We start from the raw sequence: 25197 nt of genomic DNA, 5'->3' as shown, positions 1-25197 counted from the left end.
GGGGAGCATATGTCTGGTTCGAAAGCGTGCCAACACCGCTTCCACGCCCCACAGAGGGCCGCACGCAGGCAACAAACTGCAAACGAAGAAGCTACAGCACCCACTTCAAGACCTAGCATCGGAAGGCAAAGCCGCTCCAAGGACCGGCGCTCTGCCGCTGAATCAGCATACGCAAGTCAAGGGACCTCTCGCAGTCGCAGTGCGCGAAGACGTAGTCAGAGTGCGCGTGGCAGCAGTCGCAGTGCCGGCGGTGGGCGAGGACTGATCGGGCAGAAAACGGATCGAGGTGACAGTAACTCCGGCGGCGGCGAGGAAAACCAGAGACCCCCCAGAGGCTCAACAACCACTAAGGTGACCTGGGCATCGGTAACTGATCCCTCTACTGACCAACGAGCTAATAGAGATAATGAAAATCAAATGCTACGCGCAGAAATCATGCAGCTCCGACAAATGTTACAGCGACAAAATGCTCTAATTGAGCAACTTCAACGCGAACGTCAACCATTGGCATCCCCAAATCCTGTACAAGTTAACGCACCGGCAGATAGAGAACAGATGGACGTTCCGAGGTCAGCCCCTAAACGCAAAGCGGTAGAGACAGCCGAAGGGCCACATGAAAACCCGAACACTACTGCTCCACACACAGAACTTGCACCCGCTGTGAAACCACAGGACATAGCGAGACTGGAAACTATGATACAAAACATAATGACAGCCATCCAGACTCAGCATCGAGAAAATACTGTCCGGCATCAAGAAACGACAGCGCAGTTGCAAACGCTTACCGGTAACACTCTCGACCTAGAAAAGAACATGAAGAAACTTGAAGTTGAAAACGAGCGTGTTGGTTAATAGATACAAACTTGAAAGTATAAAACAGAGAGGACGAGGACGGGAACAGGACATCTTTCATTTAGCAACAACATAGATTTGTTCATTTAGCAACAACATAGACATTTAGCAACAACATTCTATGTTGTTGCTAAATGAAAGATGTCCTGTTCCCGTCCTCGTCCTCTCTGTTTTATACTTTCAAGTTTGTATAAACTTGAAACGCGTCTCACGCCACTAGAAGGGACTGTGCAGCAGATGCAGCAGCAATGCCGTCCGTCTCGTTTCGAGTCGCCCTCCCGAAGTACAACACCACAAGGCATGGACCCCATGAGGCTATCGGAACCTATGTACTCCACCAGAAATATATCCCACCAAGATGACCAACGATAAATATACGGTCTGGCAGTGGAATTGCCGAAGCTACCAACGGAAAAGAGGAAACCTGCAACAACACTTAATCTCCCAACAAACTCCACCCGCCATCATCTGCCTACAGGAAACTGGGGGGACACCTAAACTCGCCAGTTACAAAACGTACCAGGGCGCAATGCCAGATAGTTTTACGGCCACCCTCGTACACCGGAACTCTATTGCTCTTCGACATGACATCGCACAATCAGAAATCGATCACGTCTTACTAGAAATTGTCCCACGCAGACCAGCGGAGCCGAGCCTATTTGTGCTTAATATATACAGTAGCCCCAAGTTCAAACAGCATCGGTTTCACTCACTCTTCCATGATACGCTACTCCGGGCTAAGCAGAACCCCTTGCTAATTGTGGGAGATTTTAACGCCGCCCATGCTGCCTGGGGGTATCGCACCGAAACACCCAAAGGAAGGCATCTATGGATGGCGATACAACAGGAAGGGCTTACCCTCCTAACGGATCCACAACACCCCACGAGAATAGGTAACAGTATTAGTGCTGACACATGTCCAGACCTCACTCTTGTTAAAAACATGGCAAGTTGCGAGTGGTTTAACACTCAGGCGTGTCTCGGCAGCGACCATTATATATTAAGCACGACAATCCCAACCTCGGGATACAAACATAAGAAAAGAGGCGTGCGGATCACGGAATGGGATCGCTTGCGTAAAATCCGACAGGAAATAGCGCCCACCACCATCGATAATATCGAGGAATGGACGCAGCAACTGCAGGACGACGTTGAAACGTATACACAGGATATCCCAGAGGAAGCGGGTATTACGGAAATTGACAATCGACTGCTACATATGTGGCAGGCAAGACAGAGCCTCCACAACCGATGGCTACGACAAAAGCATAACCGAACGCTCAAACTTAGAATAGCGAGACTAGATCAAGATATCGAGGAGTACGCGACAAACCTCACCCATCAACAATGGCATCAAATATGCGACAACATGCAGGGTAGCTTGGGAATGGCCGAGACCTGGCACCTTCTCAAACACCTGCTTGACCAAGAAAATACGAAGGCAGAACATCGCCGCAACATGAGCCGTCTCATACATCACCATCGCGGTGACATGGACGCATTCCTACAAGAACTGCAAACCCGGTACATAGGGAACCAGATACCCACCACCGTCCCCGATTACTGTGGATCACCTAATGAAGAACTCGACTCCCCGATACTGGAATACGAGGTAAGAGCCGCCCTTCAGAAGCTCAAAACCACCTCGGCACCGGGAGCCGATGGAGTGCGAAACAAGACTCTACGGAACCTCGACGACAACTCGATAGAGGCGTTAACGCAATACTTTAACCAGTGCTGGGAGGAAGGCACTCTTCCTGAGCAATGGAAGCATGGCACAGTGGTGTTCATACCCAAGCCGGGGAAACCTCTGCAACTTGAAAATCTAAGGCCCATATCCCTCACATCGTGCATCGGAAAGTTATTTGAACATATCATACTCGCTCGCCTGCACGCCTATGTCGATGATCAAGACCTCCTCCCACACACCATGATAGGATTCAGGCCGGGGTTATCCACTCAAGACGTCCTCCTTCAAATACATCATCAAGCAATTTGCACGCTCAACCAACAGAACTACCGAGCAGTAGTGGGCCTAGACATTAAAAAAGCCTTCGACAACGTGTCCCATATGGCTATCATGGAAAATCTTAAATATCTCCAAGTCGGACCGAAGACCTATAATTACGTGAAGGCGTTTCTGACAGGTCGTACAGCCACACTAAGGGTCGGAGACACCACCTCTCAGACGATATTCATGGGTGGCCGAGGCACCCCACAGGGGGCAGTCCTCTCCCCCTTCCTGTTTAACGTCGCTCTCTGTCGATTGCCAGAGCAGTTAAATCAAATACCCGGGCTCAAACACAGTCTCTACGCCGATGACGTCACACTTTGGGCGGAGGCAGGCACGGCTGGAAGTCTCGAAGGTATATTGCAAGAAGGCATTGACGCTGTACAAAAGTACGCAGGCATTCGAGACATGGCCTGCTCCACAGAGAAGTCGGAGTACATGGTGCTCAGACCAGTACGGAGAGGCAAAGCGACGCGTGAACAACCTTGCAGACTGAAGCTGACTCTACAAGGCACAGAAATAAATGAGGTCGACACCATTCGCATTTTGGGTATGTTGTTCCAGGACAACGGTCATAACAGCGAAATGATCCGCAAACTGGATAGTGTCACACATCAAACATCCCGCCTCATCAAGCGAATATCAAACAAGCATCACGGAATGAAGGAAAATGATTTAATTCGGCTCGTACAAGCTTTTGTGCTTAGTCGCATCAACTACGTCGCCCCATACATGAAACCCTACGCAGTGGAACGCAACAAATTAAACACGATCATCCGAGGAGCGTACAAGACGGCCTTAGGGCTCCCTATTGGCACATCCACTGACAAACTACGAGCGCTCGGAGTTCATAACACCGTGGAAGAACTCATTGAAGGACACCTTCACTCTCAATATACTCGCCTCACCACCACGGCGACGGGCCGACATATTCTTGCCGCGCTAGGCATTCAACACGAGGGAACGACGCAGCCCAAAATGAACCTCCCAAGGGAAGTCCGGAAGCACCTTCTGGTCTCCCCACTGCCGAAAAACATGCACCCGGAATACCACGATGCACGTCGCCGAGACCGCTGCAAGCATCTTCACGAACGATACCATCAGGATCTCGGTGCAGTTTATACGGATGCGGCCGACCATGCCACGAATCCGGCAATGACGATGGTCGTCACGAACTCCCAGGGGGTACTTCTCAGCGGTGGATCCATTGCCACCACCAGTACTGAAGATGCGGAAGAGACAGCCATAGCTCTAGCCCTCACGCTACCTAACGCTACCACCATCATTTCGGACTCCAAGCGCGCAGTTCAAAATTACGCCCGGGGCCGCATATCGAGGTTCGCGGCCAGGATCCTCCGAGACATCGTCCCTACTGACACGGTCAGCATTGTCTGGGCACCCGCCCACTCCTCTCTCCCAGGCAACGACTTTGCCCACAACACCGCCCGAGAACTTGCCTACCGGGCACCGGGAGATAGGGAAAGTGGTTTGACCCTCCACAAGGATGTACTGACCACGTATCAGGAAATTACGCAGGCATACCGTCTCGCTCGCGAACGATACCCCGCCGGCCACAAATCCTTAAGCAAGGCCCAGGAACATACCTGGCGCCGATTGCAGACAAACACATATCCTCATCCCACAATATATTCGCACATTTATCCCGATAGGTACACGGGCATATGCAAATTCTGTCCTCAGCCAGCCAACCTCACCCACATGATGTGGGGGTGCCCCAACCTCCCGAAGAGATATGGAAACGTCGAAACTATGGAGCAGTGGGACGCAATGATGTGTAGCTCAGATCCGGTCGTTCAAGCGGCGGCCTGTGAATGGGCTGCGGAGGCCGCCGGGGCGCAAGGGCTCCCGGTCGCCTGATCCCATCATTTTACCCTTCTGAATGTACGAATAAAGTTTTCAACAACAACAACAACAACACATTATATCACGCTGCGCTTGTGTAATTATTTGTCTTAGATTTATTAGCCTGACCCAGTACTTAAACCATTCAGTTATCGATAGTAAATCTTCCAATATATTTTTTAAATGTGAGGGTAAAAAGACACAGAGATTGACGATGATACAGACGCCAACGCCGCCCTCGGAAATTTTTTGAACATTAGAAATCAGCAGTTTGTCTGCCATCCGCCAGGTAGCGCAACAAAACACCCAAACAGTTTTTAATCGTTCTTAAAATTAGCTAAGCTCTACGCCTATTAAGAAATCAAAGCAAGATCATTGTGAAAATTTAATACATCGCAATGTATATCTATTCCAAACAATAAATATTATTAGATGCCAATAAATCTGTTTGATGTCCAAAAAAGATATGCGTCAAAACAGGTAAGTTTGAAACGCTCCTGGAGCGTTATGACTTTGAAAATGGAAAAAAGCCATCGTCCACCTCTTGTGCAACCATTGTAGCTCTAAATGTTATAAAAGATTTTATCATAGTTTAATTATTTCCTCAGCGGCATTTGAAGTACCATGACTCGAAGCACAAAAAAGTGCTACGTTTGATATAAAATATCTAAACAAAAAAATTTCACCCAACATTAAATTTTTTTCTGCATATTACCAATTATAAGCACTACATCTGTAGCTAATTTCATTGCCCTCGCGCGTGTCATTAAAAACATATTTGTGCTGAAAAATGTCAATTTTAGGGCAATATTTGGAGGGATGAAAAAAACAAAGTAGTGCGAATACCAAAAAAGTGTATCGTTACATTCTGCTCCGACATCATCTTAACAAAACTGCTATATTGGAACCGTGTTATCTTTAATGGATCGTTCATAAAACATGAACTAGCGGAGCAAGTGAGGGTCCGCGCCATCATATTCGCAACGCTACAAATGCGCATGAACAGTAAAAACCAAAACATACATAATATCAAATGAAAGAGGATTGCATTGCCTTTCGAATGACATCAATCCCACAAAACAGTATTTAAAAGGAGATGACCTGCCAAAAAGTACCTAAACTGCCACATTCAGTGGGACCGTGGCCTTAAGATCCATTATACATTTTTCTTGTTACATACTATATGCCTGTGAGTCTATGCGGAGGGCAAGTTCGTCTGCTTCTTGCGCAGGGGGTAGCGGTGACGTCAGAACGCCGAGCCCTGATTGGCTGATCGCGACCCCCTATCTGAGCGTCGTCTGCTCCTTTGCAACGTCGTCCGCTCGCAACGTCGTCTGCGTCTGTCTTACCTTTCCTGCGGCTTTCGGAAGTGCAGAGGCCAGATTTACGAAACGATCTTACGCCAAAAATGTGCGTAAGACAAAACTTAAGAACAAATTCGTATTCACAAAACAAAATTTTCGTAAGTTTTGCGCAGGTTACGACAAAATCCTGCGACAGCTTCGAAGCTGTCTTACGCTCATTTTTCTACGCGCGCTTCGCACTCGTCCCGACTTCAAGCAGTAAGAAAAAAGTAAAAAGTACTTGAAACAGACCACGACGAACAAGAACGCTGGATCCACAAACACCCGGGAAAAGCTCCAACGGCCACGATTCCACCGAACGCGACCAAGTGAGCTAGGCAGTTAGGCCTAGCAGGCACTCCACGACTCGGCGACCGTCTGCCAACGACCGGCTGGCGTGCTGAATGGAATATGCCCGCGCGACCCTTGTGAACCCTTCCCGTATTATACTTTGATCGCTGACCTCAATTTTAGATTAAGAGGTCAATTTCTTCCTCTTGTTAACTCCTTGTTTCCCTGTTTCCCAAGGCAACGGTGACTCTCGCCGGAGAAAAATCGGTGAATCTCCGACAGACGCAGGAAAGGTAAAGCAGCCATCGCTTTGACTAGCAGACGTAATGCAGACGACGTTAACTGCGCCAACCCGCCGACGCCGTTAAAGAATGAGGGGTCTCGCCGCCCACGAAAGGAGGGAAAAAGTATTTGGGAGGGAACTTGCGGACACTAACACGCTCACCCTCTCGGTTCTTAGCAAACAAACCTCGGCGCCTCGGGACACCTCGCCAGTGAGTCCTTTGACTTCCCCCCTTGATGCGCGTCTGCTAGTTGTTAGACAAAAACAACGCACCGCTCGAGTTATTTCGTCTGCCCTCTCTGAAAGGCGAAGTCGAGCTCGCTCGACTTCCGAAAGTCGCAGGAAAGGTAAGACAGACGCAAACGACGTTGAGAGCAGACGACGTTGCAAAGGAGCAGACGACGCTCAGATAGGGGGTCGCGATCAGCCAATCAGGGCTCGGCGTTCTGACGTCACCGCTGCTTCCTCTCTCATGCGCAGAAGACGAGAATGAGCCCACTTGCGAGGCGTATACATGTGCTATCGCCTGGAAACACTTCAAATTATTTTCACACAACAATTTCTATAAATTCATAATGTTCAGTCAAAGTGTAAATTTAGCCATAATCTAAACCTGTGCTAATTCAAAAAAAAAGTTTTATTTTTATTTTTTTAATAACTTCGTTTTGCGCATAATCACAGTCCCTTAAGGGAGGAGTTCAGTCCGGCGTCAATTTCAACGTTTCCAACTAAACATATTTTCTGAAAGAGCACAAGCAACTGAGCCTAAAACAACAAATAAATTCCCCCCCCCCCCCCAAAAAAAAAAAGAAGAAAAGAATAAATAAATAAATATATTTAGTAGCAGAAATACGATATAAGCAAAACCGAAACTAACTTGCAACTGTAATGGTCTGCCATCTTGTTGAGGCTTGAAATGTATGTCGAACATCAGCACATGCGCAGCTTGAGCCTGCTTCGCCCAGCGTCAGAAGCAGTCAGAAGTACGTCGCGATCGTCCGTAGGAAATAATGGGCAACGATTTATCAAGCTTGTCTTAGTCCAGCAATGACCAGCAAATGTTTTCAGATTTACAGCACGAGATTTCAGACGATTCGCCGTTCGCATTCGAAATCCGCCGACATGTAAACTCAGAGGCAGCTTTGAAGCAGAATGACATGGAAGGTTTTATTTGCTAGCAATGTGTGAACGGTTTTCTAGTACGACGCGAACGCTAGGAGCCAGCGTTTGCATCGAACTACTCGAACCCACTTCCGTCTCAGAGACTTCTCGGTCGGAAACCAATTAATGTCACTCTGCTGCATTTCTTTGTGCTTTCACTGCACCCCACAGCCAATCCCCGATGCCCCGCACCCTCCAGCCGGATGCCGCAAACGACTCTCGCTATCACTACAACGCACAACGCTGTGGAGCAGGAAGCGTCGTCTGCTCTCGGATACATTTGACGTCACAGGTGGTGCTGCTCGTTGTTGACAGTAGAATGGAGCATAGAGTTATTACAATAAACGCTAGAGGCTCAGCCGGCGCTAATATGCTGTTGCATTTTGAAGCAGACAGCAAGCAGTCAGAAATTGACTTCCGGTAATGCATTTCTATGGGAAAAAGCGAGTGCATTTTCTCTCTGCGCTCGATTATAAGAGCAAATATCACGAATAATTTGTACGTACTAGGCACATTGGAACATTTCTCGGCCACGCAGACGAAATAATTGGTCAGTTACAGCATTTTTATTTGAAATTCGTGGCATGAAAAACGGTGTTAAAACCGCTTCGTACGTGCATTCATGTGCACTGTCGGACACAGTTAGCGCGAACACGGCGTCGACGCTTTCCAGCATTCGGCATATACGTGCCAAGCGAACGAAGGACATGTGGAAAACTAAGAGAGGCGGCAAGAACTACGCAGTAACACTGGATAAGTAACTCCTTGTGCTTGCAGACGATCAAAATAAATATAAAGCCACGTGATATAGTCCGATTTGCGATAAAAAAAAAGTACTGCTTTATTCTTTCTGCTCATGAATATGTGCGAAGATGCTTGTTCTGTGTTGAAATCATCACCCGCACGCTCCGAATCTTTGCAAATAGGGGGAAGCCAGAGAAACAGGTGCGCGATAAAAACTGCCAAACACAGGAAATAATAAGAAAACACACCTTTCGTAGCCCACGTACTTTATTATTTACGTTTCGAACGTTTTTTTAATCACGGGTAAAGATGCACGACGGGGTCATTTTCATATAGTGAGAGGACAGGCATATTAGCAAGATATATAAGCACCAACGGAATGCTGGCGAACTTTGAACACACTCTACATTGCTTTCGATCGTTTTTTTTTTTTTTTCGCTTAGAATCGTCGCTCGTTTCTACCTACCTGCCATGAAACAGAGGTTTGGGACCGAAATATAGCGAAGTTTAGCATCGTTCGTTCGTAAAGGAAAAACGATGTAACTAAAACAATTGCACTTTCACAATATTAATAAAGGTACATAATATCCGGTACAACCGAAATAACAAAAGTTATTTATGTTATTTTCCGGCGACGAGACAAAATTCATGCGCGTTTTCCCATAGGAATACACAGGAAGACTGGAAAAGTAGACTGCATGCTGTCTGCTTCAATTTGCAACCGGAAGTCCCGTAGACACTAACGCCAGCTGAGCGTCTAGCGTTTATTGTACTAACTCTATGGAATGGAGGTGTTCGCGTAAACTTCAAAATTCATTCTGTCCAAAGAAAATTAATATTTTGATTAAATATTACGTAGACATACGGGTGGATATTTAGTACAGGATGAAAATTTCATAAAGATCAATGACCATCAATATTTTGCCGGAGCTTCCCTTGAAAGTGTTTAAGTTTTAGTGCTGATTACGCTGAGAAAACCTAAATATAGTTCCTTCTTTTTGTATGAATTAGAATTTGTAAATAGAATAGAATAGAAACCTTAGAATTTGTAAAACCTGTTGTAAGCGTTGGTACAATACTTCCAATTTTCAAATGTCAAGGGCTGACATCCGTCGCTGCTGCGTGACGTCACGTGACGCAAAGGAACGTCGGATCAACTCCACCTAGACTGAAAGGCCTTTCCAATACCTCCTCTCCACATCGGCCCGGTCATCTCAACTGGCTCGCGCCGGGCAAGTTCCAGCCTGTTCGCCCATGCTGTTCGCCCGTCGTCAAATACGTCGTCAAATACGCAGTCGTCAAAGGTAGAGGGTATTTAACATGTAGAGATAGCTTAGAACGTCCAGATCGTTGCGTGTTTCGCGGATGTTTGTCGTCGTCTTTCCTTGAGTGAGCTCTTGTGCTCAGCCATAGCCTCCTCTATACTCACGAAGCCTGGTAGTTCGACGACGGAACCCTAGAGTGCCCGGTCGCAGATTTGGAGCGCGAGGATCTGGTAGCACAGAGCATTCTCGGGGAGCCTGCAGTCCGCGCACAGCTTTTGCAGCGGCGAGGACCCGAAACATGGTTTTCCAACCCCGCGAGAAAAGAAGCGGTAGCACGAGGAACGCGAGAAGCACGAGCGGACATTCCATCGCTCGGGACAAGTGTGTTTCGGCGTCCCGCCGCAGCGGGGCGCCCGTTACATGCCTCTTGTCTGTATAGAGGAGGGTATGGCTCAGCAGACTAGACCTTAACCAGCCAAGGAATCGGTGAACAAGTGTGTGTGCCTTTGAGTAAAACTCTACGAGTTAGGACTATATAGATTACATAAAACTAAACAGCAGCGTTGTTAAAAAAAATTATCGTCTGCAAATCCAACAAAACGAGGCCTAATCGAAACCGCTTCCTACTTATTCCGATCTCAAATTTCTTTCCGTGAAACTATCCAGGGGCCCACGTTTCTTCCACACCACGCTACACATCACAGAACACACTGCCACGTACGGATCATCCCTGGTTCGGTCAGAAGTCAGTCCAAACTGAAAAATGAAATCGAAGAAACGCACTGCGCCATAGTCTCCACCATCATTCCCGAACGACTGTAAAATAAAAATGTCAGGCGGCCGGGCCCATAGCGTGACGTCATAGGAAGAGCGGAGAGGCCTGTCAGTCTTGGTGTTGGTCGGGATCACGGTCGGAATAACAAGCGCTGGTCAATGTGTGTCTTGTATTTTGTTTCGAATTTTATAGTCTATTAGGCTGTGCCCTACCGAAATACGTTTCTTGTAATGCAGTTCCCACGCGTGAGCAAAAACTTCGCGTTTTTTAGCAGGATATTACTCGAAAACAGCTGTTAGCTTCGAGCAAACGTGTCTCTGAAAATGAAAACGAGTGTTTCTATTTCAATAGTTTGTTGATGATGTTCTGACGGCAAAAGCCCAAGAATTTGAGGATACACCCCTAAAAATGAAATATCCCGCAGCGATTTCTTTTTTCTTTTTGTGAAAAAATCATGAGCCACTCCATTCCGTGAAGGTGGATGTCCAGCAAAGCTGTTTAGCACACGACAAAGACCCGCCCCGAAAAGCCGGCGGAAACTAGACACGCGCATTGGGACCGCCACCCCGGGAGAGCGGGAGGAAAGGAAACTAGGCACGCAAGCGCCTGGAACGACAAAGAGAGGGCGGTGAGAGCGTAGACATGGCCGACGCGGGTCGCAGAGTGGCAAATCTTTGAGGAACCTTTATTATCTACCTGAGAGTCTAGCGAATTTAAAAATGGTGTCTCTTGATAACTAATCTACTGAATGAACCTACTGATAAATTACCCAGGCATCAAGGAGAATGTAGGGAACGGTGTTCCACGCGCCGCACGTGTCGACGTCTGGAGCACTGTTCTAAAGCAAAAGCCTAAAACAAATGGCATCTTGCACGCGCGCTCGTCAACGCTTTATTTTGGTTATTTACCTCGGATTCTTAATACGGGGAAGGCGTGCGTGTGCGGCCATTCATTGAGAAGTGTAAGAGTCAAATGAGGAGGCGCCATTGGCCGAAAGCGTGCTGGGCGTGTTCCAGTGCGTCTTTACGAATTCGCATGTGGCCAACAAGAAGCCGGAAATGATACCCTGGCGGTGGTCGCGAGAAACGAAATTAATAAGTGCGTCGCAGTAACTCTCGCTGACTGAAGATATGGTTCACGTGATGTTTCACTCACGGTCATCCAAAATCATGTTTAAGAGCGCGACTAACGGAACGATCGACATAATCCGTACGCCAGTTGCCGAGGGCCGTGAATCTGCCGTCCGAGCGGTCACATTCGTTGGATGGGTTCTCGCTCGAGTAAAACAGAGTTCAAGCGACACATTCCTTTCTTAGATCTTTCTGCACTATCAGTATCGAAATATCACGTGCACTCTACTTTTAACCGTGAAGAATTACTCTATTTAACTCTCACGCGCCTGTTAAAACCACATATCTATGATTAAAACTGTTTTTTTGCCAGGAGAGAATCGGTGGCCAAGTGGGCTAGCGCACACTTTAGCGCACACCAGCTCAGAGCATGTGGAGCGAAACCTCGCGCTGCAGAACCTAGGATGCTGTGTTCAATCACCACCCCTGCCCGTTTCGATCTGGATGAGCATCGTACCGGCGTGCGGTCGTGTTTCACCACTGCGTGACACACGTTAGACCCCAGGCTAGCGGTTGTACTGCACTGGCTAAATTTCTCACCTACAGCTGGGAGACTCGTCCCCCGTTGAGGCACCCCAAGTTCTAGGCGCTATAAACATACACTCAAACCATTTTTTTTTCTGGTACACACTGGCTCTGCCGGCTCCTCTCATTGACCAAACTCTCTCTATAAACGGCTCTGCGTGCTGCGCGTGCGGCGGCGCGAGCGCAGGGTTTTTAAAAATCAATAACCTTTTTGTGGTTCCCAGTCATTACGCATTTTCGAGTACGTTCCAATGTTTGCTGTGCTGGATATCATGAAAAAAATAAATCGTATTCTAGGTTTATGACAATGGCATACCACCTTCAGGGTACATGTTAACGGACAGCAACACTGGAACATGTTGATTTTGGCCGAGACAGGTTGTCTTTCATTCACAATCCAAAATGTACTGAATTCACTGTTTGTAAGAGCCGGATTATGCCACTCCCCTATAACCACAATGCGGACGCCTACTTTGTGGACAGCGAATGGCGGTCACATGGTGGACCTTGACTCCCGTGAAAAAATTAGCATATAGTGAGGGTGACCTTTTAAGTAGCGAAAATCATAAAAACGACACAGCGAAGAACGACACAGCGTTTACCCTGGGCTGTTCTACTTTTGTCCCGTCCTTTTCGTACTGTTTTAATCATGTTCGATAACTAACTAACCCAGAATTCTACTATTTCACGTAAAATTCACATTATACCAAAACAAATACAGATCTCCGAGATTTTATACTCTGTTTTACTTTACAATAAACCTCAGCAGATGCTACAAGCCAGCGCGGCCCATCCGGCGTCGAGAACGTAGCACACGGCTCCTGGACAAACGTGTCGACATGTGGATCATGAAGTCGTGTGACACGCTCGCAGATGGCCGAGATGGTCCGTGCTATTGCCTATGGTTCATCGTAAAGTGAGACAAGTATACACCGTTCGAATGTTTACGAATCCACAGCCCAGCACGCGTATGTTTCTCGCTTTCCAAAGCGAGCAAATCATGCGCCATGTGCACGAACTCTGAGTATGAAACCGACCCAAAGTCCTCTTTTGGAAAGGTCTATACTATACTGTAAATACAAAAGTGGTATCTTAGTTCAAGAATTAGGATATTGGGGTGATTGAGAATTTCGTGTGGGAAGTTGCAAACCATCGTTATGAACAAATCGTCTCAGTTACTTTTGCAACATTTGATTGGATGCTCTTCATTGCTGCATGGAAACGTTTCATGTTGGTTGTTCTTAATTACGCATAGTTACGCCAGTCTACCGGGCTTTCCATATTACGGTGCTGTTTTGGTTCGATGCAGTGCCATAGTTTTGCCATTCAGTTTGCATGTTGAACTATTCTTGACGTGGAGACTTCTGCTGAGCTTCAATATCTCGTATTGTTGTGTGAAAATGTTTTTGCTATGACTGAAAACGTTCTCAGTTTTGAATGAACGTTCCTTTTTTGCCGCGTTGTCTTTCCTCTGTAAATGGCAGGTAACATATGTTCCGGTCTGTAAGTTGCCCTGCAGCCCCCTATAAACGTTCACAAGACAATTGGTATATAAGTCGCACTTCTTTGTGTGCTTCCGCCGGAGCCGCGGACCTATGCTGCCACACGCGGAGCCACCAAAAAAAGGAGGCCATCAGCGGGAGCCGTTCCTCCTTCGTCATAAATGTTGATACACCTTGCATAGACTTAGAGAGAGAGCGCATATAAGACGAACCGGCGGAAGTTTGGAATAAAATACTGCGACTTATACACTAGAAAATACGGTATTAGCATGCATATCATCTGTGGGAAAGTAAAGTGATTTGACTTTGTTCCTAAAACGCTACTACGATATGTGAAATTTTACTCCACCATATACATGCCTTGCAAGTGACGTCATGCTAGGGACGAACGGGGCCCCGCACCATGCTGGTGGTTGACTTCACACCGCGCGGATGAACTTACCAAGGCGTAGGATGCCGCTAAGTGCCCGGACATGCGCTGACATGCACCAGATTTTCCACAAAGGTACCAGTTATGTTACATGTGAACTTGGAAAAACGTGCCGAGCTTACGATGATGACGTATAGCCAGTACGTGCAGAATTTTTCTGCAATGGTGCGATCGCGCTACGAGCAGAAAGTTTCGATATGCCGCCGACGCAGTTTTAAAACACAAAAACTGCCTTGTCGCAAAAAAAAAAGAATATATGTAAGCTGTATTGGGCGTGTTTCGACATTTGACGAGCGGCTCTAAGAGTCGCTTGTGGACGAATTGTTACGATTTTGCGAATTACTGGTATTACTGCGAATTACACTTCGTATGCCACCCGCCATGCCGACGCCTGGACGGTCCCGCGCTCGAGAACAAACTACGAAAATCAGATGGTGAGATGAGATACCAGCTGCCCAAAATGTTAAACTGTTTTTTGTTGCGTAACATTACAATTGACAACTGTTTTAACAAACGCATACGATCTTTACTAGTTTCGTGAGAAATCTGAATGTGTACTCTTGAGAGCGTTTTTTGTTTTGAGTGCCTATTCTGCTGTTGAGGAGGAGAGGGCACTGTCCAGCAATTTTGTACTGCTTTTTTTCCTCCTCCCTCTCTTCTAGTATGAAAAGGAATAAAGAAACTTGAAAACTTGAAACAACGCAAGGCTACCGTCATAATCTAAACCCTGAGACAAGGACAAATCAAATAATGGAGGGTTTATATTATGATGTTTCCTAACTGGCTCGCCTGCATACTTTCGCTCCTTGCTAAGATTACCTTTCTGGCGGATGGCACAAACCGATGCCTCGCGGCGGCAACGGCGTCGCTTGCACACGGGGGCCGCCGCCGACCGATCGCCGTCTGGCCGGGCTCGCTTCGCGACAATCGCCCGTACTCGGCCCGAGAGCCCCTAAGGTGCGCTCGAAGCGTGGAAACGGCGTTGTGTAGCGAAATACAAAGGCCATCTACACCACGAACGGACAGCAGCCGATGCAAAGCCGTGCGTGATCGTAAACAACGGTAGAAAAGTGCCGTCGCTCGCCGTTACGAAATGCGTCGCGCAAACTCGGTAATCCGCGGCTGCATCCCCTTCCTGCCGCACGTACTTTCGCTAACTTCACGGCTAATCTGTCTCGCGGGGCTTGCCGACAAAACGATCGGACGACCGTCAAAATAAACAGTAACTGCTACAGCCAAACGCTGCGCAGTTTACCATTGCTCTCGCTGCGAAGGGCTGTCGAGTCAACCACCAGCATGGTGGGTACTGGTGTTCGACGTCATCATGTGACGTAGGTGCAAGCATGTATATCGGGTAGCTGCCATGTCCTTTGCGTGAACCTGCATACTTAGGACCGAATCCGTCTTGCCGATAGCATATGGCTTTAGAGTAATATTGTATTTTCTCGAAACCGGGGAAATGTGCTCTCTGGAAGTTTTATACAAGGATCAACCTTAGTTGAAGTAAATAAGGTATGAAGCATGATTAAATCAAACAGGTCTGTGCCGAGTCACGTAGATCGGTGCAGAAATGGTCCGATGATGTTGCAATTATTGTGATGAGCGCAAGCCAAAGAGCAAGCGAGCAATCTTTCGCTGTAATAATTTAAAACGAGCGTGTTGTTAAATTGCTGCGAATACTTGAAAGAATAAAACATCGAGGACGAGGGAGGAAACAAAACTTCTTTCATTGAGCAACAGAACATAGATTCTCCCAGTTAAAAATTCCCATTAGGTCCCAACTGGAATGTTCCCAGTGGTACCAGTTAGGTTTTCGGACAACCAATTGGTCACTGCCAATGGGAACCATTTAGAACCCATTCAGATTCCAACTGGAAATATAATTCCAGTTGGTGAGACCCATTGGCTCGTGTGTTTCCAGTTGGAATCCACTAAAACCAATTGGTTCCTATTAAAACCAATTGGAATTTCAATTGGACCTAATGGGAATTTTTAGCTGCGCTATGTTCTGTTGTTCAATGAAAAAAGTCCAGTTTCCGTCCTCGCCCTCGATGTTTTATTCTTTCAAGTATCCGAATCGTTCCCTCTCCTCGCATGCCTGGCTTATGTTGGACACCATTGAAAACATGCTCGGTGTGATTGGCAATCCAACCCAAGGTGGCTCAGGGAGTGGCGATTCAGTTCCTAACAGCAGAAGGGTACCATACAGTCGACATTCACCGCAGAACGCAGGTGATGTATGGTGCCAATTGTGTGTCAAAGACAACAGTGACTGACTGGGTGCAAATGTATTGGGAAGGACATGAGGAAACGAAAAATCTTCCACAGCGAGGCTGGGATTATGTTCTTGAGACAGAAGCTGTCGCCAAGACTGATGGAACAATACGGGAGGACCATCGTCAGAGGTTACGTTCGCTAGAAGAGAAGTTCGCTATGTCGTTTGGTACTCCAAATGGTGGTAAGGAAGAAATGAAGTATCGGATGGTCTGTTCACAATGGTTCCCACGAATGCTGGCTGACCACCGTAAAAAATCATGCATATGCTGGAGTTTACACAACTTGCTGCAGTATGAAGCAGAGGCTGATGCACATCTGTGGCGCATAGTGCTCAGCGATGAAACATGGTGTCACTGCTTTGAGCTCTCCACCAGAACAGAAAGCATGCAGTCCGGATCACCAGAACAAAACAAAAAATCGGGTATTTTCTGACCATGAAAGGCTTTTGTTTGCGGCGTTTAAGGAGCCCGACGTTAACATCACTTCAAACCACTACAAAGACGCATTGGACAAGCTGCATAGAGCCATTAAGAATAAGCGACTCGGCATGCCTTCATCTGGCATAGTTCTGTTGCACACCAATATGCTTGTCCACATGTTGTGAACATTGTGCAGAATGTATTCGTGCAGGAAAGGCGGAAGGTTCTGTACCACCAAACTTTAATATCTCAACATGTGACTTTCATTTGTTTTCACCCTTAAAGGTATACAAGGATTCTACTCCCATGCAGACGGCTGCAGTGACCAAATGGTTCATGACTTCTATTTTGTGAACTGTATCTGCTGCCTCTTCAAGGAGTTGGATGTATGAAAGAATTTGACAGCTTCTTTCAAGGAACCCTCGTGTATTATTGCTTCCTTATATATTGCTTTGTTTAATTCTGTCCCACCTGTTCACATAGTTTTTATTTGTCTTAAAAATAAAGGCACATATAAGGGGTTTACTTTGACCATGAACAGATTTGTGCTATTGTTTGCAACTAAAATTTTCCTAATTTTCTGGTGTTTTATTGTTTTACAATGCACTCTGTATGGTGACTAAGAGGATAATAACCCCAGGAACGAGTTATCCTGTTGTAGTTCTTGGCTACACCCATATGCATGGGTGTAGCCAATTTGATGCCATATGCACTCAATCCACTCTAAAAGGCAGCAGGCTCGCGCTTGGACCAGTAATTTCTGACAGCTCCCGTTGACATTCTTTTCGTGTAAGTGATTATAGGTCCAAGTCCGCGTCTACCTTTTCTATTGTTTTTAGCATCTAGTGTTTTCGGTCTGTCATATCTTTATAAAAATGATAGTTGAGAGGGGCGACGTGCCCTAATAAGAAAAAACGTCTACCAATACCCCTCTGCTCTTCTGACATTACTCACAAAGCATGCTTTTTATATTATTATTGTTGCTGTTAATATTATTATTATTATTAAAGTTACATTTGAGTTGGGTTGTATATGGTTGTTTATCTGAGTTTAGTATATATATTTTTGATCTGTTATTTTGTCTATGTTCTTCGGTTTACAATATTCATTTTCTCCCGAAGAGGGCATTAACTCAATCCGAACGGTTGTTATAGCCAGACGATACCTAGAAAACGGTAGCCATGGCGTTGTTGCTAGCATTCCAGTCCCCCAGCTGCTCCTGCCTTTTACACTCAAGCTTATTTCTGTCAAGTGTTAACAAGGCATAAGGTTCACAGATTTGGTCGAGCTTCAATACGATGGCCGACATAAAAAGAAGATATATCAAAATGAATGTTTTCTTCTTATGGAAAACCTCAACATGGATTTACTGAAATCAGCTTTGTAAAAGGCTCATGAAGATCTGTTTTGTCATCGTAACTTCATCTTTGAGCGAGTGCAAAAACAAAGACAAATTGGTACAGCACACGTAGGCACATACTGTTTCCTTTGGGTTGATCTTCATTCATTTCAGACTAAGCGATTAAAATGGTGAAATATTCGTTTTGGTTTTCAGAAACATCAGGTAGGGCTCCCAAATGGAGCTTATCAATTCTGATTACGATTTTCTTCTTGCAACCCCCCTTACTTTCACGGCACGTGTTTCTTGTTTGAGATTTGATATAAAGTGACAATTGTCCTTGTGCAATCAGTGTTCAAGTTCAATACCTAGACGCTACCTTCCCTGTACAATAAAAATTTTATTTTCAAGCAACAAAGTAAGCATGCAGTTTTGTCCCTTTTCACAGAAGGTATTTTGATGCTTCGATAATTAATCATGAATTACCGTAACACTGATAGAAGTGACTATCTCTGGCGTTTCTCCCGACTGAGCAACGACATGGCAATACCTTGATGCACATTCAACCACAACTCGCCATACGTGAGGCAGGAGCAATATGCTGGGAAGTCTCGGCTGTGTGGTTTTGTCTAATAGGCAGTATCTAACTACCTAAAAATATTTCAACTGATTGCGACTTCTAGTTTCTTTTTTTCTTTTCAGTTCTGACGGCTAGAATTTTCTGTTATACGCCGAAAGGAATCTCAGTGGAATTGAGTTTAGTCCGCTGCCCGGAATTCCTTCCTTAACGTCCCTCAGCATATCATGTTCGGAAATTAGAAATTACACTTGGGCACAAACTTGAGCTCAACTTGCTGGCACAGCACGCAGAGCTTTTAAGCCAGGCATGTGAAGGAATTCTGTTCAAAATATATTATTGCAGCAGCGCTGTGAGGGGGCAAGGTTCACCTCAGCAGATCCACGTCGAGGTGCTTTTTCACAGTGCGGAAGCGTTCATTTGGATATAGTACTACATTCTTTTTATGTCGACCATTGTAAGGAGACTTAATCAAATATGTGCAACAGCCATTGATAAAACTAGACACAAGTAACTTTGAATGTAAAATGCTCAAGCAGAGGTCTGGAATGACTGCTGCAACACATAGATTGCCCATTGCAGATCTTGCAGTATGGTTTTTAGCAGCAGAAAAATACAGATGAGATGAGAGATCAAGAATATGATATACACTAACTGAGATGACGAAAAATATGCAGCATGACTCGAATGTTTAAATTAAAGTAATCTACCCCCCCCTCCCCCCTCTTGGAAAAAAGAAACAAACACATGCATTGCCAGTGCTGTTGGAACAGTGGAGGAATAGATGCACATTCTTTCCTAATAGGGGTACGTCCACACAACTTTCTTCCCTCTCCATCGCCACTTTCTATCACCCTTTCCTCTCTCAGGCAGTTCAAACCCCTCTCCCCTTAGAATTTTAATGCTAAACATTCCTTGCAGAAAAGTCAACTTGTGAAACTATTACCGTTTTGCCGATTCGGTGCAGGTAAAAATGTGTTTAAGCACTTCTACAGAAAATACAACAAGAAAGGGACAAATTTGATTATGCACACAGAAAGTATACATATTCAAACTGGCATTGATAAAGTGCCCTCAAAATTGTCAGCTCTGTAACAAATGATAAAGGATTAATTTTGAATGTATACTGTCAAGTCTACATACAAACATGTTTGTGTGAAAGTGGCAACACCTTCAACTGTTACAGAACCTTTCAGTAGAATCTGTAAGGTTCTACTGTAAGGTTTCACTGTAAGGTTGTAGAACCTTACATACAACCAGTAAAATTGAATCCTAGTAGAGAATCCATGGGCTCCACAGTCAACCTACCGCATGTATTCCATTTTGTTGTGCCCTTGTGAGATGTCTCGAAATTTCTCCCCACCAAAGATACAGTCCTACTTCAACAAAGGTAACACATATTTTTATAGTCTAGTAATCTGCAAATTTTTCCTCAACACAAGTCAATTTTATAAACCGTCAATCATAAAAAGATAGTCCTTGTCAGTACACTGGACTAACCAGCAAGTCATACTCATAATTACAAAAATAGTTTTCATTGCATGCATGCTACCTGACATAAACACCAATAGCCATTTTCACCTGCGTAGAGCGAATTGCAGAAGAACAAAATTCAATTCAGAGCGCCTTGCAAGATGGCATGCATTGGCTGACATAATCGTGAAACTGAGCCTAGCTACAAAAAAAATGCATCAATAGCCACCGAGATCACACATCGCGAAATGAATTCACACCATCGGACAACATTCGACAAGATTTGGTGTTTTGCGTACTAAAATATTGCCGCATATATACCTTTCACAAAGCATATTTATACATAGTTCATACATACAAGGTGAATGAACATACTCCACATAATTGCACTTTTGAAAGACCAAGTGATCCTCTAAAGAGCAAGTCGAAAGTAGAGTAACCTGTCTCCAAACATGTTATATTCACAGAAAGACTGCTATTTGTGCTCCCATAGCATGTATGACTGGTGGCTGTGGATGCATGAGTAGTGCAAAATCAAGTTAGAGAACATTTGTTACCATATCACCTTTTGCAGTTCACTATACATATAATATAGTTAACATTCTAGAGTTTTACATTTCTGCATTTCTTTGGTGCACAATTGAAAGGTGGTTGCCAAGCAATTTCGGAAATTTTTGCAGAGCTGTGTTCATTCACCTTTTTCTTTTCTACTTTCAGTAACACACCTTTAGCAACAACAAACATACATATACAGACATGTACATACATGCATACATACTTACAAGCAGGTATATACAAGTGTTTTGATTTACTGACATCTCATCAACAGCACCATTAAATTTATATACTTTCCAAAGTATGCTTTTGCAAAGCACACCAAGTGATGAAGCGCCAAGGAGTAACTCTTTCTTACGAAAGTATTGGACAGCATGCCACATGATTTACAGATATAAACAGAAGAATGCAAGAATGCAGTAATAAAATAATTTGGAGGTACTGGTACACAGGTCCTTAAATTCCCTTAAGCAGTGAAAAACATTGCCAATGTAGGTATTGGGAAGTTCGTGCTTTCAAGCAGGTTGTATAAAATGTTTGTTACAGAGTATTTAGACAAATGTGCTGAACATAGTCTCCCACCATTCTTATTCATGCATGCACCCTCTTTGCCTGCTGCTAGACAGGGGTATGCTGATCTGCTCTAGTTGCAAATCACATAAAAAGACTAATACGAGGGCTGCATAAAGTTTTCTCCACATGTTCATCAAAGAACTGTAATGAATAACTATAAATAAAAAGAACAGTAGTAGGTATATTTCTTTATACAGTGTCATCAGAAGGCATTTGCCATAATTCAAAGTGACATTACATGTGCCACTTTTTTTTTTCAAGTCGCATAACTTCCAGCTATCACATTAAAAATGTACCAGGATAATACACTCCCACTGTAGAAATTTCTAACATTCTTAAAATTTGAAAATGGGTGTTCCTCGTGAAAACTGTAAAAAGAGCTAGAAACGGGTATAAAAGCCTAAGCACTCAACATTCAGATATGCACCATGACAGTGAGTAAAGCTCATGTTAGAAAAACGACCATACTTTTCAACGCAGTTGAAATCAACTCACCAGATCTACAGGGTCGAACTAAACAATAAATTTTGGTAATTTCAGCACCATTCAATAGTTTCTCTTCGTGGCATATGGATCCTGGACGAATCACAAAGACGAAAGCTAAAAAAGCGGGTCATATATTACTAAACTCAAGATGAGGCACGTAATGTGGATGAAATGGAAAAAACATGCGCGGATCACCGTTTTTCTTCCAGGTGTGTGTTTCTTCATGGCCAAACGCTAAGCAACCTAGCATACCGGAGCTTACTTAACATTCCACATCGACACACACAGTCCTCGCTGCAGTCGGTCACAGTCTTTGCTTTCTGCTGGTTTTCCCTCACGTGGTTAACAACTTTTCAAAATCTTTCAAACAACAACATGGTCGCCCATAAAGCTGCCTTGGCCTCTTGCAAAAAGCAACTTAACCTCGCTCTCTCCACAAAAAAGAAACAGCATTTTTGTACAATTTGAGTCCAATGTCAGTCGTCCAGCGATTGCAAAAACGAGTGTCCTCTACAAAATACACCGGAGTCTTTCTTATAGAGAGCACGTGCACACACATGGTTCAGACGCAGGACTCGGACTCAGCTGGAGCCTGGGGCAGCGCTCCAGGAACAACTGGTGGTGCATCGTTGCTGGCGTCCCGCGTGTCTTCCTCCTCATGGATGTGGATTGAGCTGGCTTTGTACCAGACCACGGCATCAACAAGAAATGCCACGAACATGATGATTGCAGTGACTCCGTGGAATACCATGCGGAATTTCGAAGGGTCGTAGACGCGGCAGGCACCAGGTTCCCCACAGTTGTCTTCCCAGAAGAGGCAGGCGGAATCCACCACCGCACCGTAGATGATTGGGCAAGGCACGTTCCCTGAGAGACAAAAAGGAACAAAGGTGTATTCCACGAACGGCACAATGGGGTCAATTAGCGTGTGATTAAAAGCTGATTCACACATGCCTCTCACTCATGCACTCATGCACTAATATAATGCAAAGTCAGTGCTGCATCAGCTTACTCACAGCACTGACTCGGTGCTGAGTTAGTGTACATTGCGTGTGTAATCATGGAAGTGTAGGGTCGTGTGCAGCGGACCACTGATAAAACATAAATCAGTGCCATTTCTGTAGTGCTGAATTAGCACTGGGTTAGCACTGAGTTGTATCTGGGAAAAGGCTTTAATACACCTGTAATTAGTAACTTAAATGGAAAGAGAGTAAGCACAAGAGCGATTCAAGTTACACATTACATTCACCTTGCTTGTTTCAATACAAACGCTTTCTAGAGTAATTCAAGCAGAACATATATAGGATTGTAATGAGGAAAGGATAGTTCAAGTGAACTTGTTGGATGACTCAGAGACAACCGTTGTTCACCTCCATTTTTCATCAGTGGCCCCTTTTGCCACTTCGGTGTCTAGCCATTTATCACATGGAAGCAGCCATGTTAAAGGAAAGTTCAAATGGTTCTGCATTTGAAAACAAAAACCCTTGAATTTTCCTCATTCAGCCTCCAGGATCATGAATACTGAAAATATTTTTCAGTATGATGCACGGTGTGGCCATAAAGGCACTTTCAAAATAATACCCTGAAGGCTCTCGTTCCCGGCCCAATCAGCACAAGGAGGCAATCTGAGAGGAGGCATAATGTGACATGAAGAGATCTCGACATCTTAGTGGCTTCCATAAGCTTTTCCCAAGCAATTCACAAGATGATTGCTTTTTACTTCCATTGCTGGCTTGCTTGTTTGTTGCAGTAGTTATTTTGTCTTTACACTTGTTTTGATTGTAGTTTGCAGCTGTGTGATAGTTTTACGGCCTTGAATGCAGCCCTTGTGCGCATCAAGGTGCATGGGTGCTCATGCACCTTGAGCAGTTTTCAAATGCCATAGAAAGCTGTCCCTAAGTACACACAACTGCAAGCATGGCCTTCAGACTGGTGTCCCAGATGTAGGCACATACAGAGTGCATGAAGGTATGTTTGGCAGGCTTGCCCGACTCTGGAGATGACATCACACCCTGCAGTTGTTTTTGGCTCTTTTTTTTTTTTTTTTTGCTTTTTAGAGATCGTTTTGAGAAAAATGGTTGTCATGTTCAGATTCACAGGATAAAAATATGCCTGAATTTACCTCTACCTCATTTTTTGAAACACCTCTCCAGCTTCCCTTTAGTTAAACAGGCACATAACATGAGTTGCAGACAGCAGCCACCTTCTTTTCATTCTAGGGCTGTTCTTTTTGGTTAGATGTGAAAATGCAACTTCCTTTTAAATTTACAAAAGTCCTCTTTCATAGTTTTAACACAAGGAACACTTGAGAGTTATATTTATGAACCAATGGGTTGATAAAAAAAAGCACAAATGTGACAGCTGATAAGAATTTATTACAGGTCAAATAAATGAAATATGAGAAGCTAAACATTTCTAAAATTATGTATACCTACAGATTGGCAAGTGAACCAACTTTCACATTCCTTAGAAAATTTTGCGATACGCACGCCTAACAACAATATGTTTGCTTGTTTGTGTTTGCACTGCAAAAGTTAGCTAACCCCTTATTTTCACCCCTTTTGCTCTCGATTTTAAGTGGGCTATCTCTGAAATGTTACAATAGGGTTCGAGGTGCAAAAATTTTTTATATACTATATATAGCACAAATTTTCTAACAAAGCCAGCATGTCATGTCTACTTTTCCAGAGTGTATGTAGAAAGCCAATAACTTGAATTCCAAACAAGTAAACATCAGGGTTGTGGGTGATTTCCTCAAGTTCAAAAGCTTTTCAGTGTCTCATCATTTGTTGAACTTCTTCCGTAAATACCATAGCTGGCTTTCCACATAGTGTACAGGAATGTAAATTTGCAGGCTATACCATAAGGAGCTAGTGCCATGACCAAAAATGTAAGTATTCACACATACCAAACAGTCCAATCGCAAACTGTATGAGACCCAATGCAAGGGCTTTGTCATGAGACTCCACACATCTGTAAGAAAAATTGTAGTGTTGCAAATTAGTTTAGTTAGTGATCTATTTGCAGCCACATGGGTGTGCCAATGCAGTGGTGACAGCTCTTCCATTTGCAATGATGATGGAAAGTAAAAGCTTGAGATACATTGTTTCAGAGATTTCTGCCAGCAGTAGCTGGAGTTGTCATTTCATCGTTGAGTTGAATACGTGTTATTGATCTGTGCATTTTGAGAGTGTGTTTCTGTGTTGTGCAAATCCACTCCTATCTTGGTCCTGTGTAGGACTGATAGCATTTCAAATAAATAAATTGAAAGCCAATACTTTCCAGGAAAAGAATGTGAATATTTTTTGTATTCAAGTGATAAC

At 44.7% G+C, this 25197-nt stretch overlaps 3 protein-coding genes across 4 annotated transcripts in view; 1 reads left to right on the top strand and 2 right to left on the bottom strand.

Annotated features, from left to right (window-relative positions):
* LOC8040254 (solute carrier organic anion transporter family member 5A1) overlaps window positions 1–25197 on the bottom strand; it is a 667105-nt gene that overhangs the window by 444633 nt on the left and 197275 nt on the right. The window lies entirely within an intron of this gene.
* On the top strand, window positions 3281–17263 carry LOC121836560. Its single transcript, XM_042291487.1, has 2 exons — window positions 3281–4706; window positions 17157–17263. Exons 1-2 carry the CDS (start codon window positions 3302–3304, stop codon window positions 17261–17263), a joined length of 1512 nt encoding a protein of 503 aa, XP_042147421.1. The 5' UTR covers window positions 3281–3301.
* The window catches only part of LOC8043792 (solute carrier organic anion transporter family member 74D), a 29070-nt gene continuing 24040 nt past the window's right edge, over window positions 20168–25197 (bottom strand). For both annotated transcript variants that reach the window (XM_042291982.1, XM_042291981.1), the window contains exons 9-10: window positions 24783–24847; window positions 20168–22741 (exon numbers count right to left, since the gene is read on the bottom strand). In XM_042291982.1, the coding sequence (XP_042147916.1) occupies window positions 22437–22741; window positions 24783–24847 (370 nt within the window). In that variant the 3' untranslated portion in view covers window positions 20168–22436. The remainder of the gene's footprint in view (window positions 22742–24782; window positions 24848–25197) is intronic.

Source organism: Ixodes scapularis, unplaced genomic scaffold (assembly GCF_016920785.2).
Source record: "Ixodes scapularis isolate PalLabHiFi unplaced genomic scaffold, ASM1692078v2 PGA_scaffold2__306_contigs__length_199485367, whole genome shotgun sequence".
Lineage (NCBI taxonomy): Eukaryota > Metazoa > Arthropoda > Arachnida > Ixodida > Ixodidae > Ixodes > Ixodes scapularis.
The sequence above is the reverse complement of the archived record's forward strand: the minus strand, read 5'-3'. Positions and strand labels throughout refer to the sequence as shown.

Coding starts and splice junctions, on each gene's coding strand:
- LOC121836560 (XM_042291487.1), top strand. CDS start 3,302: ATGGTGCTCAGACCAGTACGGAGAGGCAAAGCGACGCGTGAACAACCT. Junction 4,707..17,156: donor GGCCTGTGAATGGGCTGCGG/AGGCCGCCGGGG, acceptor TCACCCTTAAAG/GTATACAAGGATTCTACTCC.